This window comes from Amblyomma americanum, chromosome 7, assembly GCF_052857255.1.
Source record: "Amblyomma americanum isolate KBUSLIRL-KWMA chromosome 7, ASM5285725v1, whole genome shotgun sequence".
In the NCBI taxonomy this organism is placed as follows: Eukaryota; Metazoa; Arthropoda; class Arachnida; order Ixodida; family Ixodidae; genus Amblyomma; species Amblyomma americanum.
In genome coordinates, this window is record NC_135503.1 from 153,528,621 (window position 1) to 153,546,548 (window position 17,928).

The 17,928-nt window shown below is 45.7% G+C and overlaps 1 protein-coding gene across 1 annotated transcript in view; it reads left to right on the forward strand.

The window, feature by feature from the left end:
- Window positions 1–17,928, forward strand: part of LOC144096694 (potassium voltage-gated channel subfamily KQT member 1-like) — a 372,193-nt gene that overhangs the window by 102,508 nt on the left and 251,757 nt on the right. Inside the window, exon 2 of the mRNA XM_077629534.1 lies at window positions 16,916–17,006. Within this exon, the coding sequence (XP_077485660.1) occupies window positions 16,916–17,006 (91 nt within the window). The remainder of the gene's footprint in view (window positions 1–16,915; window positions 17,007–17,928) is intronic.

Sequence of the window (17,928 nt, forward strand, 5' to 3'; positions counted from 1 at the left end):
TTGATTGCCGGACAGGCGGAAACTGCTAGCGGCAGAAGGATAAGAGAGTGCATGGGGCGAACGATCGATAGAACACGGTGATTTTCTTATGCGATTGTCCATATGACTCTTACAAAGACATCGATAGAAGGAAGGAAAAGCCTTCGTTCACAGGCTTCGCGCTGAAACTCGTCCGCCAGTGTGTGATAGCAAGACAGTTGACGCCGCATGTCTCAGCGCTTGGAGAACAAAGCACGGAGCACCATCGAAACAATATGTATTGGATGAGAAGTAATGCCGCCAAATTACGGGGCACTAACGAGCACTCACGGAGATAAGGGACGGAGGGCGCGCAACTTTTCACTGAAGCTCGAAGCCTGCATGCGCCACGCCTTTTTGTTTTGCTAGAAACAGAGCTCCGGCGTGGTACGGTACGGGCGGGGGGACAATGGCTTCTCCCACAGGCGCTCGTCTATTGCATTTCCCCTCGATTATTTTGCTTCTATTCGCACCAGTCAGTGGTAGCGGCAAGGTCGGACCCAGTCGAAACGCACCAGGGCACGCGCTCGTACGCTACCGTTAGAGGCTATATTTCGATTTAAACCGACAAGAACCGAAGAATGTACGCCGAATTCATTTTCTGAAATCTGTCTTTCCCCAACAGAGGTCCGTATCCTTGAGGTGTATACCACAGCTTGCTGTCTATTGAATCTGAGAACAGTGGACAACAAGAGAAATAACGAAGTGCCCAAGCAGACAGTGGTGAAAATACGGTATGGTTGCATTACGGGATGCTCCCTACTTCCTGAATGAAGGAGTGAGCAGTTTATTGCAAGCAAGAAATGCAGTTACATTAATCGGAACCAGGTAACGCTGTTCTTACATGAAGGCGACTAGACAGGTAGGCTTAGTTTTGCTCGCCTAAGGCAGGCAAGTGTATAAATGTGTTGCAGCTCTCGCTTGTACATTTTCTTGTTCATTTGGTTTTTGCACAGCCTAGATTTAGGAAACTTCCGTTTAAAGGGGCTGTGAAGCATCTTCTGAGGAGAGCACATAAACTCGCTCAATCGCTGTATTCTGTCTTCGTGAACACCTGAGCCAAATAATACGGTTCTGCACACAGCAGCCACAATCGCGCATAAGAGTTGAGAATTCTTTCCCGGGGACCTTTCTGTGCTAGCGGGCGGCCTTCCTTGCGGCATGCTCCTGCGTAATTCTGCTTTGCTCAGATTCTTCTAGGCGTCACGCAGCTGTCATGGCCGGGGCCACTCAGCAGCGTTGCTCCGGCGGCTCAGGAAGCTCCGCTCCCCGGGGAATTCCCGCGCGTGTCCAAGGATGGGGCCCGCGGAGGAGCGCCGACATTTCAGCGTGCAAAAGCGAAGAGAGGAGACGGAAAGGCGCGAAGACGCTGCAATTCAGATAACTCAGCTTCTGCAAAACGCATTGAACACATTCTTGGAGGGGCATATTCGTGAAGCGGCTTCATTTAACATCCCAGGAATTCCGCACCCTTATTGATAGCATTTTCAGAGTCGGTTTAAGTCTTGTGGCCTGATATCTTAACTTCTACACTTTTACTTTTCATTTAATCACGACAATTTGCGCTTTAATTACTGTGCATTAACTGCTGTTGCTAGAAACTTTTTGCTGACTAGGCTCGAAAAAAAAAAAACAGCCCGTGATATCGAAAACTGCGTTCTGAAACGAACACCGAATGAAGTCAGGTGAATTTTCAGGTCCTAACATGCAGTAAGGCCATCTCGTACCAATCTGCTATCGGCGCGGAATTTTCACCCTCAACCCAGCAGCGAGATGAACGGGTCCTACGTCCAGCGCAAACAGGCTGCAGAGGCGACATTTTCGCCCCATGACGCGCAGAAATCCAGCAAGCAGTGAAAACGTGTGTCGCGAAGAGCGCTTGGCAGTTACCAATGTACACTGCGGGGTTCCTGTGCTCCGGTTAGAGCAGGAAGTTCCCGGCTCGCGGCCGCTGGCATTCGAGAGCCCGTCGTCATCTCTCCTTGTGTCGAGTCGCTGTGAGGGTTCGCAGAGTTGCGCCTATACCTCCGCCATATAGCTCTGTTGAGCATGCAGGTGACCGAGGAAAGGCGCAAACTCTGGCATGCAGGAGCGAGGCTTCATGCAGAGGTCGGAGCGAATGCAGGCTCAATGCACTTCTTTTAGGCGGCAGAACTTGCTCTGTTCAGGCCAAAATATTGCTACGCTGAATGGCACTCTTGCTAGTAATGTGTCGGCTGCACCAAGACCTGTCTCACTGAGTCAAGAACAAATACTCGCCATGAGGATGTGCGGCGCCACCTCAGACCAGACAGACCAGGCCATTTTATTTCCTTTCAGTTGAAAGTGGAAGACGAGGCAAAAGGCATGGAGCCTGACAAGGCCTCGACTCCCATATTTAGTACGGAGCAGGCAAAACTTCAATACATTTGCAGGGATTTCTCCTGATGAACGGTGTACACATGGACATAAAATATAAAGTACTTATGAACACAAAATGCTGGCTGTCGATTAACGCAACGTTCGAAAGCACATCAGAGGATCCGCGACAACACACTGGCGAGAAAAAGAAACCGCTGGATAACATGTTGACAGAAACATGGAAAAAAAACTTTTTTCGCAAGAGCGGTGATTTGCATGGGCATATGAGTGCAGCTATATACCTAAGATATCATCAGTGATCATTAGGAATGCTTTGTACTGTAATTTGAAGGGCTTAAATGGTAGCGTAATATCAATGTAGGGCTCATGATGGTTAAATAACTTTGTTGCTTGATAATCAGCATCCTGTCTTCCATAATTTGTTCTAACTTTTCTTGTTTTATGTGTATGGGTTCGAAAGCTATAGTTTGGCGATTTATCTGTAAATCTAGTGTAGTTTTTTTTATGGATTAATTTCATCAGTTTAGAGTAATACACTTTGTTGGTCGGTAATATATCATGTCTTAAGACTTGTGGCTGGGTTGGTAGGTCACGTATTCTACCTCTATAATTCTCAAATAAACGTAGAACGCGTTTTTGCAGTACGAGCAGCCTGTCGTAATTTCCTTTAGTCGTAGTGCCCCACACTAATATTGCGTAAAGTAGCCGTGAGTAAAATAACGTATAATATAAAGTCTTTTTCAGCCAGAGAGAGATAAGTGGAGCTATACGTCTCATACAGCCCACAGCATGGGAAAGATCAGTTAGAAGGTGATTAATATGTGGAGTCCAGGATAGATCTTCACTGAACCAGACACCTAGAAATTTCTGAAAATGTACCTTTTCAATGTGTTTCATTCTGAATTTAAGTGTGAGGCTTTCTTTAGTAACTTTGTTGACTGGTTTGAAAAGCATGAACTTTGTTTTACGCGTATTTAGTTGCAGACTATTGTACTCGAGCAAAATAGATAGCTGAGACAGGTAAAGATTAGCTGTCTTTTCTAGGTCATTTGCGTGTTTACCTGTAAAAAATAAACTAGTGCCATCAGCAAAGACAGTTATATCAGGTGTGTACTTAACATCTGTGATATCATATATATACAAGAAAAAGAGCGTGGGACCTAGTATGGAACCTTGAGGTACTCCTAGTTTTATTTCTAAGTTTTCAGAGTGCTCTCCATTGAGGTTTATGAACTGGTATCTTAATGACAAATAGCTTTTAATGAGGTCTGATGCAGCGCCTCGAATTCCATACCCGTGAAGTTTGTGAAGCAAAATTTCGTGGTTGACAGAATCAAAGGCCTTCCGTAAATCAAGAAAAATTCCCAAAGTAAACATTTTTGCTTCAAAATTCATTATGATTAATAATTTTACATTGAGCAGGGCCTCTTCAGGTGCCTTGTTTTTTTGGAACCCGAATTGAAATGGTGAGATTATATTATATTTTTGCAGGGACATAGTCGATTATTTATAGACTTTTCGTATACCTTTGAAAAAACCGGTAACACAGAAATTGGTTTATAATTAACGAAACCATTTTGTGTTCCTCCTTTGTGTACAGGTACCACTTTAGCTATATTAAGCTGGTCAGGAAAAGTTCATGTTGATAGAGATATGTTTATTAAATGTGACAATAGAGGACTTATTTCAGATGGTACATACTTGACAGTTGGGACTTGGATATCATCATAACCGCTCGCCGCATTTGGCTTCAGTTGCTTTATGATTTTGTCAATTTCTGGAGGTGTGACGGCACTTAGGACTATAGAGGTTGTTTGTGAGCCTACCTGTGTTATTTTGTTGCCTAAGGATTGAAGGCACAATGCTTTATTAATGAAGTACTTATTCATTTCATCCGCCAACTCTTTCCCGCGGAGAACAGCATTATTCACCAACATCTGTTCTACTGGGTCGGAATTTAGGCCTTTTCCTCTGAGGGCGTTGACTTGTTTCCATATTTTTGCAAGATTGCTCTTTATTTTTCAAAACATGGTTTCATAATTTTTTAACTTAGCCTGTTTGATGTCAGCATTTCATTTATTTCGGATTTTCTTGAAATCACAAAAATGTTTCCGTCTTTAGTGGCAAGAAATCTGTGAAACATCTTGTTCTTAGCTACTATGCTTTTGTATAGTGCATTATTAATCAATGGTTTCTTTATTTTCTTGTTACGTTTTTTTTTATTTCTCAAGGGGAAACGCAGAATCATAGCAATTTCTGAATATTTTTAAGAACGTTTCATATGTTCTGTTTCTCTTCATATTCTAGGTATACGGGATACCAGTCCGCTTGTTGGATTAAAGCTTTGAAATTATTCATTGATACCTTATTGATACTTCTATTTTGAAAACAATTGCCGTTATGAGCCTCATGGGATAGGCGATGCGTGGCGAAAAAAAAGAGGTAGGTGATCACTGATGTCACAGGAGAGCGTGCCAGAAACGAACTATGAAGTGTTGTGGTTGGTGACACAAACGTCAATGGATGTAGGGCAACTGGGGGTGATTCGAGTTGGTCCTGGTATAGTGATTTCGCATCCGTACGATGCAACAAGATTGTTGAAGTCGGGTGAATAAATGTCTTCAGACACTGTATTAATGTTAATATCACCCATGATAAGGAATGGTTTTTGAGAGGATTTACAGTATTCCAGAACCACGTCGAACTTAGCCAAGATACGTCGCTGGTAGCCAGTTGGCGGTCTGTGCACAACCACAGGTGCGAAATTTTTTGCATCAATCCCCAAGCACTCAATATCACAATCTGAATCAGTAATGCCATCAATTATCTCACCTGCGAACTGGCGCCGCAGGTAAACAGCAACATCACCACCTTTACCACTTCTATCTGATCGTATGGACGAGTAGTTTCTAATTTGTGGCGAGGATTCAGTTTTACCTAGCCATGTCTCACAAAACAACAATGCATCAAAATTTACTTGTAGTTCATCAAGATAACTAACCAAGTCATCTTGTTTGTTTCGAATGCTTCGTAAATTCAAGTAAAAAAGGCAGAAACATGGTTGGAAAATACTGAGCTTTTCCTTGAGTGCATCGCTTTCAATACAGTCATCCATTGACATGTCTGGCATAAACTAACAAATGAAATTGATAAAGCAAAAAAACTGGGGGTACAATCACTGAATAAGAGCAATGTCATCTTTTGGAGCAATTTGAATGACATCGGACGATTCATCCTTGCGCGCAAAGATTTTGCCCCCGCTTGTCCAGACAAACTTCCATTTAGCTTGCTTTTTCTTCGCAACAGCTGCGCCAAGAAGTTGTTTGTTCTGCCTCGTCAAGTGCTCGTTAATGTATACAGGAACACTTCGTTCGCTGATATCATTATCAAGATCAACTGTGGAAATTTTCTTCTTCTTGGTCTTGGCAGGCAGAGCATTCCTCTTTGCGCGACTTACAAACCGGACGACAATATTCTTATCACTTTGCTTCATTGTCGGCACTCTGTGGCAGATATCGATATCTGCGTCATGAATGTCCTCACCCACCAGTTCACCGATATTTTTTAGAATGGCAGCCGAGTCATGATATTTTGGAACACCTTAATTTCTAAGTTATTGCCCCGATTGTACTGCTTGAGCTCATGAAGGCGTTTTTCAAGCCTTTGGTTTTCGACTTTTAGTTGATTATTTTGTTCAGTGAGGGCTTGTATTTCCTTTCTGAGGGCCTTGACATCGCTGCCTATTTCCTTGAGCTCATCACAGGTGTCGCTACAGAAGCGAATGCTGTCTTTTAGTTCCCTGATGTCTGCACGCATTTCTTTGCGAGAGTCGGCTAGCTGTTTCTCGATCTCGGCTTTCCCTCCCGTGATTTACAACTGTAGAGACGCAGTAAAGACAAACAGTTCACAGCAGAAACCTTTTGCTGTGTTCGGCAGCAGTGCAACACAATCTACTCATTAAATGTGCTAATGAATTGCTTCGTGCTCACCACCTTGTAAGCGCCACACTTCACAGGCGTATTCTTTATAACAAGTAGCAAACACTTGTCTAAAATATGCGTGTGTTCGATAGAAAGCATCATTTCGAATGAACATGCGCGCTCGGTCAAAACTAAATGTCACAAACCACGCGAAGAGGGTGTCAGCCGCGAAGCATTTGGCTTCTCAGCAATGCATGAATGCTTTTTTTCAATTATGTTTGGCCAACACAGGTGCGATAGGCCCAGAGTAAGCAGACGGGAAACACTGGGAACCCGTGACGCTGCAAGGACAGAGCGCGGCCGCGGAGAGTCTGCGTGCAGAAGCCGCCTGGGTGTACACGTTCGCCGAAATTTCTTCGCCTGGCAGTGGCCGTGAGAAGTGGTTGCGGCGAATCGACCGTTGCGATATATATATATATATATATATATATATATATATATATATATATATATATATATATATATATATATATATATATATATATATATATATATATATGTGTGTGTGTGTGTGTGTGTGTGTGTGTGTGTGTGTGTGTGTGTGTGTGTGTGTGTGTGTGTGTGTGTGTGTGTGTGTGTGTGTGTGTGTAAAAGTGCTACATAAGAAATGTCCAATATTTTGATATCTTTACAATCCTTGATACAATCTTCTGATTGTATCAGTCTACTTTATACATTTGTTCCCTGCTGTGTGCCATATAAAGGGTGCTTTGGGGGTACCTCAGACGATTTCAGGTCACCTTTTACCCGGATCTACCCGCATCTGTGATGTCAATAAACGACATGGCTATGCGCCGTTCGTGTTGTGCAGAAATATTCCAAGGCGGTCGAAGCGCGTTATAACAAAGCCGAGGGGACCTTGCGATTCCATCGCTATAGCCGTTACTTCGTTATGGCTGTACGCAGGCTTAGAAACAACCACTGGCGTTAATGCTGGCGTTGGCGTTGAATAGCTGGCGTTTAATGTGGCACCGATGTGCGCTGCTCGAGACACCCGCACCGAACGCCCACCACACGGCCGGATGTACGTACCGCAACCGAATATATTTATATTACATATTTATAAGGTACGGCACTGCATAGTAGTCAACGTGTATATTGTCTGTCTGAGTTGTGTCTTTTTTCATTACTTTGCTTGCTGTTGCTTAAAGTGGGGCCCGCTGCTTTATCAAGCTCTCGAGAGACAGCTTCTACTTCGGTCCGGGTGTATCATCATTGACATGATGGTCAAAACGAACATTATTATTTTTATATTTCGGTCTTCCCGACGCGCACCGCTTTCTGCCGTGCCACACACGAGCTTCAGTGCTTTGCTCTTAGAGGAATAATGCCGCAGGGGACAGGCAGAGACCTATAAATAATACTTAGCTCCGCCAGATAGGCGTTGAAGCCGATATGGGCCGTTGCGACGAGGGCGAGAACCCGTTTTGGTTGGCTTCACCGCACAATACTTGAGTGTATGTCGTGAGTGTATTGTGAAATATGTGCACGGTGGACCGGAAGGCATCGATGGTGGCAGCCTTCTGTTCAGGGAGATTGTTCTGCTCATCCGCTTCCCTCTTTTGGGCTCTGTGATGCCTGCGTGATGTCGATGCCATCGAATCCACCAAGCGCGCTGCCAAACAGTTTCAACGATGCGACCACGGGCCGAAAATGGGGACCAAACTGCCCGTGCAAGTAGAGAAACGAGGCTTACTCGCCTTAGGTTTGAATTACCAGTACTTCTTGGTGGGCTGGTGCGTCCCTCTTCCATATATTGTAAAAGGCTTAAAACTTGGTCATCGTCGTCTTCTGTGTTCGCCTTTGAATTCTGCGCAATTAAAGGGGCACAGACGACAAACTGAAGTTAGCCTGTAGCAATTGGAGATCGAGTTGTAATCACGAAGAGAACGCACTCGCTAAAAAAACAACTTTTACAAGTTGGAAAAGACATAGAATTTCTTCAGTACGCTGACGACATCACGCTGTGGAGTACTCACCAGAATCTCCGTACTCAGGAGGCTGCCCTTCAATCTGCTTTTGATGTTACCTGTAATTACGCATCATCCATCGGACCTCAGCTATCCATGCATAAAATAACATACACGTCAGTCGCCAACCGCTGGGGACGCCGTAAACTTGCTGCAAGTCCAATCCCTCTTCGTCTATCAGGAATCCTACTACAGGAAAGTCCGAGTGTAAAAATCCTTGGCTTAATGATTCACCAATCAGGATCAGCGTCTGCATGGCTTTCTCATTCAAAAAGGCAAGCTGTTCATACTTTGGGTTTGATCAGAAGAATTGCCCCTAAAACTGGTGGCGCAGGCTCGTTCGTTGCATGGCAATTGGTGAGGGCAGTTCTGCAGCCACGTATTGTTTATCAAGCCCAGTTTCAACATCTTACAAGAGCCCAATGGGATCGCCTTGAAGCCGTGAACCGAGAGGCTATGAGGACCATTACGTGCCTTCCACGCATCACACCGGTCATAGCTTTACAAGAGAATGCGCAGCTCAATACCATTGATGTGAGCTGGTGCAGCAGCGCCGTGAAGCGCGCAGCCTTAAGGCCAGTCTATCGCACTCCACGCATGCACTGAGGACTTATGCAACGTCACACTCCATTCTTCAGCCGCCAACGCCAGTTCTTCCCCGATGGAAGTTTGTACAGCTCAGCGACAACAAGCAAACAGATAATCGCCGGCCAACATCTGCTCATTCGGCATCATTGCTTCGCCAGAAATTTGAGGAACAAGATGCTTGCCTGCCTGAAGGATCCATTGTTGTCTACGTAGACGTAAGCATACAAGACTGCAAAGCAACAACAGCTATCTACTGCCCGTGCAGACCTGCCCTGAATCAAAACTCCTGGTTTCAGCTTACGGAACCCCCTTCGTCCTTTTGTGCTGAGCTCGTTGCAGTTCAAGAAGCACTCTTCTCTGTGGCCGACTTAACTATGCTCCCTGCGGCCCGCGTTGTAAACCGCACTGACGCCTTTCAAGTTGTCCGGTTGCTACGACGTGTTCGGCGCTGTCCAACGATATGTCAGGGCGTCCACCGATTCGCGGCACGCATCCCGCAGCCAGTACATGTTGAGTGGGTCCCACGGGATCTGCTCATCACCGACTCGGCTCCTTCATTTGGACAATTTTACCCTCCTTTCATCAAGAAAGTAACTCCTGCGGCGCCGCACACGTGCTATCACCCCTCCGTGTGCGGTAACCTTCTCCCGCGCTCTTATCCGTGCAGAGGAGGTTGCGCTTAGGAGGATCCGGGTCGTGGTTGGCCTCACACCAGCCATCACTCGGAAGTGGCCTCAGTACCGAGAATTGTTTCCTCGGCCAGGGTGTCCGGTATGTAAACACGAGGACATTGAGGCCGACATTCATCACTTACTCTGGGACTGCCGAGCTCTCAAGCATACAAGGATCCGGCACCTGATGGTAGCAGGTCTTTCACCAAGCAACCCTTCTTCATACATTGCCTGGACGCAGGGACCGTACCATCGTTCTCTACTGGACTTCATCAAATCATCTAACCTTTTTCCATTCATTTAGATCATTCATCACACCTTCACCCATCATTGATGCCCTGGGGCAATAAATTTCGCTTTACAAAAAAGACAAAAAAGGTATGCAGGTGTACACTAAAATGCATGCGTCGACACCGGTCTCGGATCCCAGAGGCCACTCTACACCTCCATTCATTTCAAACCTCTCCTTTTCTAAGGAGACCACAAGTTTGAATCGACTGGCGAGAAGGTTATTAGAACAGACTTTTGTTTTCCGCTATAAATGCGTAATTCGCTGTCAGACAAACGTCAGCACAGAGATGGAAACCGACTGAACCGACTTGAGGGAAGAGAAGAACACAGACACTGTTCTGTGTCCTTCTCCTCCGTCCCGTCTGTTAGCGCTGTTCAGTCGGTTCCCATCAACATGCACCAACCAGCCCGACTAAGCCTTGTCAGCATAGTCGGTGTCCCATTAAAGGGGCCCCGAAACACATAATCAGCGCATTGTTTTGCCTCTTGGTTGCATACAATGAGTTATAGTGATGCTATTAGCATCGGTCGTACCGCGTATACTGTGGTTTTTAGTGTTTTAATTAGCTCGCAAAATCAAATTCGTGGCTCGGACGGTGTCACCATACAGTGGCGGTTTTTAGTAGCGGATATGACATCACTTTGCGCGAGGTTGATGATTGGACAAAGAGTAAATATATTGCAAATTGGGTTAATAACTAGAGATAAGTTTTGTCATGTTTTTGTGTTTTATATTACATTAACAAAACCAGCTTGTTTGCACTAGATAAAGGCACTGTCAATCAAGTAAAACAAAAACACGCCACCAGAGGAACTGGCTACTTTTTGCATCGAAGGATTTTGCGCCTCTCTGCAAACATCCTACAACCTAGCACTAAACACTTATTACTACTCTCTATGTATCTGAAAGCGGCTTTGCGGAATCGACCGATCGAGCCATTGTTCTCTATAAGCGTTTGTTTCGGTCCCAAGGAAGGATGCGTTCGTCTCACATTTAGCAGGCAGTGCGCATCGTCAGTTTGTGGAGAATCATCGGGCGGTGGCGCCACGTTCCCGTCAACAGCGCGCGCTCCTTGCCCGCCGTGGCCAACCAGCGCGCTAGGAGCGACGGGCGATTGTTGGCGGCAAGCAGTAGCGGTACGCGCTATGCTAAATGTGTCTGATATCTTGCGCACGCTGTCACACCGTCGCAGTATCTCGCGCTCGAGTTCGGATCCATAAGTAAAGGAACGCCACTGATCAGTGTTCCCTCCTGCGCCGTCGACGAGACGGTGAAGCATCGCTGGGTCAGCTGGGCGTTCACATGGTTCTTGTAACCATGCAAACGGCGCCGCCAGCCTGGGCAAGAACGGGTTACAGAGAACAGGCAACCGTGGAGTGCAAACTTCCACCATGTGCTAAGATAGGCTGTTTTGATTGGTCGCCCTTGGTGTCAACATTAGGAGAGTGAAATGGGAATGGGAAGCTGCGCGAAAATCGAGTTGAGGGCAGCATTTTGTTTGCTTGCATTTTGAAATTTCTTCATTGAAGAACTCCCGTTCCTATGCATCGATTCTCGTAATTCTTTTTGAGTCAGCATATGTGTGACAAAGAATCCATCTGAAGCGTAACCGGCATCCGTTCAAGCGGTGTTTCGCAGCCGCTTTAAGTGGAGATTAAAAAACTTCAGTAATTTTGACAACTCTGTAGAGCCGCAGCGGGTCGCTCGTGGCATCGTTAAGCGGCGCATTTACCCAATTTTTGGCAAAGTAAGGGGCGCCAGCGTCAAACTGCGCCTGACAAATCGTACAGACAAACGCTTTCCGGACGTTTTCCGGGTGTTTTGTGCGGTCCTCGGCAGCGCAGATTTTGCGCAGGCGCTTCAATTTGCCACATTGAGTCGGCACTGAAGTTTTGTGCGCCGTTGCAAGATCGACATACTGGGCGCGAAATGACCAGCGAGGTTCACTAGATCTTAGTTATATCACGTTGCAGGTCCGTACAAATGACATATATAATGCATGAGCTACTATGGGAGCTTCTAAGGGGAATGGATATTCCTTCGATACATCCATTATGTCGTTTTAATCTCTTTAAAACGGCTTTTGACTCTGCTTTCGCGCAGATAAGTCGGCATAACAGCAAAAATGAAAACAATAATATCGAAACATAGTTCTTTCTGTCAAAAAGTGATAGATGTGATATTAACCCAATAATTTTGTACTCTGCCATTCAGATAATCCTGAGCGATCTCCCGCACCGCTTCTGATTTCTAGTTCTTTATTTCTTCGCAGCAGTTATCGAGCATTGGCGCGAAGGAAACTTTTTATTTCCTTTTTACAGTGGTGGGCCAAGTACCGGTGCGTGGAGCTCGAAGGGGAAATATCATGCTTAGGCATCGTAAATTTATTATATCGTGCGGTAAACTGTACGGTCATCCATCGCTGTCTGCCTTCTGTCCGCGTCTGGACCATCCGCTCGAAGTTAAGCGCATCGCGTGTCGTTCATCTGCATTTGCGAAGTCATTCATACCACGCACAGTGAACAACTAATCAGCGCACATAGCTGTTGAACCTAACGCATCGAATTCCATAAGCTGAAACGCAGTGGCGTTGGTATATCTTTATCCCGTGTCACTCATTTTTTCCTTGTACTTCGCGATAGTTTAGTTTTCTCGCTTTCTGCCTTGAAACGTACCCCGCCTCATTTTTCATTTGCCACAATGCTTTAACATTTTATTGCCTAGCTAGTAAAAACATTATAATGTTCTGACTGTCGTGTGTTTGCGTACTTATAGTGTCAGGTGTTGAAATTATACTACCATCTAGTTCAGTCCTTGACGTTCATAAAAATGCACTGCACTCCCCCCTACTCCCACCCGTGTCTTCTAGAAAGAAGGCGTTTAAAGAGAAGCTGAAATGATTTTTTCAGATTTCGAGGTTAATAAAGAATTCCGATCTGCCACGCTTCTAGGCAAGGCATGCAAATTATTCTTGAGCTAGCATTTAAAATGGTGGCGCAATTGTCGATTAAAACCGCGACGATGTTCAGGCTTCTCTTCATTGCGTTGGACAATGCGGGGAAATACTAGTGACGTCACTGCTGCCGAAATTTCGGGTGTCCGCTGCTTTCGCCTCCATGCTGCTGTGCGTCTTCCGATGCCGCCAAACAATGCTTCGTGAGCTTCACCTTGGATCGCGTTGATTTTCTTCCATCAAGCAACCGTTTCTTCGCTTGGAACGTATCGCCGTCGTACGTGACGCCATTATTATCGGGGCCTCTGCCCGTCGCTGTGCGCTGCAGAGGAACCTCAACGCCCACATCGCTTTATTCGGCGATTAAGCCGCGATTTGAAATGGTAGGGCAAAACGATTTCACAGGCCATTTTGCAGGACATTAAGCCGTTTTAAACTCATCGAATTCTGAAACATCTTCAGTTGCCTTTTGTCTTGAATAATCCAAAATCAAGAGGTGAAATGGGATTGGGCAGGGCATGTAATGCAAAGGCAAGACAACCGCTTGTCCTTAAAGGGGACGTAGCGTATTCCAAGGGAAGGCAAGCGAAGCAGGGGTCGGCAGAAAGTTGGGTGAGCGGATTAGATAAAGAAATACGCGGGGATACGGTGGCCGCAGCTGGCAATGGACAGGGTTAATTGGAGAGACATGGGAGAGGCCTTTGCCCTGCAGTAGACGTAATCAGGCGGCGGCGGCCGCCTGATTACGTCTACTGCAGTCCGCCGCCCCGCCGCTACCGCTGCCGCCACTGCTGCTGCCGAAGTATAAAAATAAATCTGTATAGTGTAGCCGGTTTGTATCTCAACTTTTTGTGCACTATTCTGAGGTTCCCCGAACGTTGTCACAAGTGATAATAATAATAACTTTATTTGCATCACACGCACATGATGCCGGAGACCCGCAGAAAAAGCTGTCATTAAGGCAGCTTGACAAGGCCACAGGCCCCCACACTGGCAACTACACGTAGCGGTCAGCAGTCATTAAAAAATATATACAAGAAAGTGTGAAAGAGCAAGCAGAAGTTACCACATTGAAAAAATGAAATTTCCACAAGACCTGACTGTAACAAGAGGGCACACAATTTCAACAAATCTCACTGCCGGAGATATAAAAGACGACATAGCAAATGAAAGTGACGGTTTGAGATAGAATGTTCTGAGAATATTTTGCTATTTTGATGATTTTTTAGTTCCTAAAGTAGTGACGAAGTTTCTTGAAAGTAATATTCTTCGGTTGGTATGTTCTTCTTAGGCAACGTATTTAAAAGTCTTGGTAACCGGTTTTTTAACATTTGTAAACCATATGTTGTCCTACATGTTTCAACTTCCCATCTCTCAAAATTTCGCGTGTTTTGTGTGCTGGGATGATTTCTTAGGTTGGCTATCTGGCACAAGAAACAGTACCATTTTTTATCTCTTGTTTGTATTGTTTGGACAGACGATAATCATAAGTCTTCGTAACAGGCATCACTTTATACATGAGAAATAATCGTTCCGAGGGATAGCACATGGGGACACTTGCAACGGCACGTGGAAACTTTTTTGCAGAACACGAATTTTGTGTATATTGTTTTGCGTCGTAGAGGCCCAAACCAAATGGCAATAATTAAGTCTTGAACAAAACAAGGTATTATGCAGTAGCATCATTACATTACGCAGTAGTACACTTGCATTTCGGTATGTGAGGCCGACTACTTGCGGGAGTTTTTTGTTAAGCAGTTAATATGTGCATTCCAAGATAAGCTCTCGCGAAATATAACACGTAATGTTTTAATACAAGGCACCATTTCAACTGTGGTTGATTTGAGCAAGACAGTTTGGCTAGTTCTTATAGGTTTATTTCTGGCGTGAAATAAAACTGCCTTTGTTTTTTGTATGTTTATTTTTAAAAGCTTTTCTTCACTCCATTTCTCCAGCTTAGCTAGGCTTTCATTGGCATGGCGAATTACTTGATCGGTATCATTTTCTGAAAAGAATAGACTCGTGTCTTCTGCATAAGTGTTGAATTTTGTAGCTGGAGCTACGCTTACTATGTCACTCACGCAGAGATTAAACACGAATGGCCCCAAAATACTGCCTTGCGGCACGCCACAATGAACTGCTAGCGAGTCGTACAAAATGCCTCTATATCTACAATTTGCTTCTTATTGTTCAAATATGATCGGATTAACGAAGCAGCCACACCCCGAAAACCATATCTTTCTAGCTTCCTGATGAGTAGCTGATGATTTATGAGGTCAAAGGCCCTTGAAAAATCTATAAATATGCCTAATATTACGTTTTCTTGTTGAATATGGTCTAAAATGTACTCTTTTTGGGCAAGAGGTGCCGACGCGGTGCTAACTCTCTTTCATCAATCTAATCCCCCTGACCATCCCCCTGACTCCCTGACCATCTAATCCCTCGATAGGCAGGTCGCGCGTTAAACTGCTGCCTGAATTGCAGAAGAATCGTCCAAACTTGGCTGGGTCGCCGCCAACAATGCGAACGCCTATGTACATGTAAAAAAAAATGACTGCTCTTTGATCTCAAGGCTGCCTTGAAAAACAAGCCTCACACCGAACTTCTACTGTTACCTCAGCCGCATGCTGTGGCACATCTTACAGCTGCGGGGTATTGCCGTGCTGTCCTCACCAGAATTGATCGCGAAGTTGGGACAGGGCGTCCGCTTCGCTTGTCGACGCCCAGTTCGCCAGGCGAGGTAGCGCTTTCTTGCAAGACTACTGACATCTCAGGAACGACATCGGTACAGAAGCAAATGAAACGATGCTCACATGCGTGTGCGCGCGCCTGCGTTAAATTTATAGCGCAATTCCTCCTCCGCGCCGCTAAGGAATGCTTTGTGCCCTCTGAACTACAGTGCTGTGGCATCTGGTAACGCTGCAATACGACGCCAGCGTCTATATTTGCTACGTGTTGGGCTCCGTTTTGCGCATTTTGACGCCGTTGTCCTGTTGACGTTGGCGCTCGGTAGGGGGTGTACGGGCGACGCACATTCTGGAGCCTGTCCTGTCAAGCCGACATTCCAGTGGCGCCGGGGAAAGCTTTGTCGTTTGGGGAGGGCAAAAAGCGTTGCTTAGGAAGCCGCGACAAGTGTCGGCTGACGCACTAACTGCTGTCCCTGTAACACGGATATCCATTGCTTTGAGCACAATCTTTCCCAACTATTATTTTGCTGTCCGAAGCGGCGCCTGTGACGCCAGGGCCGCATCGCCGCCTCTCCTGATGAAACTTAAATTGATGAATTGGTTTTCATTTGAGGACGCAATACAGGTGAATCCCCGCAGGTGGCGTAAGGCTAAAGGCTCGAAAGCCTGAAGAGGCCTGAGCCCCCTCACACTGGTTACAGCCTGCAGCAGCATAATTGCATTTTCTGACATCCAAACATATACGCGGGCACGATAGAACAGAAAATATTTTGCATGCTTTTAAAATACAACGCGCGAAATACGAGGAATGCACAGTACAATAAATCAATGCAACGAAAGTACATTTTGGAGGTTTTGTTCAAGAATGAGGATACAGAGGCAAGCATGTACACTCGACAGAACCTAAGCCAAAAACTAATAACAAACGTTGCACACACGCTGGATGTTCGAAATAATACCATTGAGCAGAATAGAGTTTCATCTTAAATCGCGGGCTAAGGAACAGTAGCACGTGAAGGAAAGAACTAAGACTATTAGGATGAAAGTGGAGCCGAATAATACCAAAGAGGCGGCTCAATCAGTTGAAAAGACAGTCGTGACGAAATACGACTTGCGTCCTGCATAGCGCCGCCGAGGCAGTTCGTGGTGGCAAGCTTTTGCAGCGCGAACGCCGCAAGAGAACGCGTCTCTTTCTCCGGTGGATTAGTTTTCCGCTTTCCACCGAACAGAAGTGCGTTGAAGGAGAAAATGAATTTGATGATATAAAATTGTGGCTTTAAAAGCGCGAGCAAACTGCCGCTTTTGCTTCCTGTTTTTAGGCTCTTTGTTTGCCTACCTTTTTTACAGACAAGCCTCGACTGACGATTGCTCTTTGTTCTTTTTGCCTCTTTTCAGATTTTTAATGGTTTTCACGTGTCTGGTGCTAAGTGTTTTTTCAACAATCAAAGACTTCGAAGAGTTGGCCGGTGCCATATTGCTGCGAATGGTAAGTGCTGACAAGAAAAAAAGCGGTGAGTTTAGAGCCCTTCTACATCCAACGTAACGTTCGCTTAACGGTACTGCGCTTCAGCGTCATTCTCCTAGGGCTCACGTTCGAGGCCTTTAACGCACCGCGTACTGCGTCAACAGTACCGGGAATACTACAGTCCTCCCTGTGCCAGTAGTGCCGGTGGCGACGATGGTAGGGAATTAGTGCAGAGTTATCGTAATGCGGTGAACCTAGCAAGTGACCGCGGATGTGCCACAATGCAGTGTAATAGATACGGCGGTACATAGGATGAGTAACATTTTAGCATAGCGCATAGCGTATAACATGGCGCACAGACTAATGGGTTCCCTGAAAAAAAGTTGCAAACAGTCAACGCAGAAAAGACAACGCCCATTGACGCGTAGCAAAATAACAGCTACGTAGTAGCGTTTCTTTCAGCGGTCGTGAGTGACGCGGCGTAAAATCAGTTCGCAAAAGTATGTATAAAACTGTCTATCTGCTTCAACGAAGAACCACTGTGACTGGTTTTTTAGCGCCGAGTTTATTTTATGTCCCGAAAAATTTTGGGCGGCAGGTAAGGAGGCCCTCATCTTTTCTTTGTATTTCTTCTTCCGCGGCAGTAGCGTACAGCAGCAAAAGCTTTTCAGTTTTCTACAGACAGAAAACTTAAGAGAGAAGCGCTGGTAACACCATTTTTCGCCCAGATCGTTGGGTCCCTTTCGTCGGAATCCGTAGCTTTATAGCTGCGATATCGTAACCTGACTTCAGTCGACTACAGGACGTGAGAAGCCCGACACGAGGCGGTCAGCGCAATGAACCAGGCCCACCGCGGGCCCGTGGCTTCAAGCCCTAGACCGGCACAAGCCTGGAAACGAAAAGTGAGGTCCAGGCCCAGCGACACAAAGTTTTTCGGCGCGGC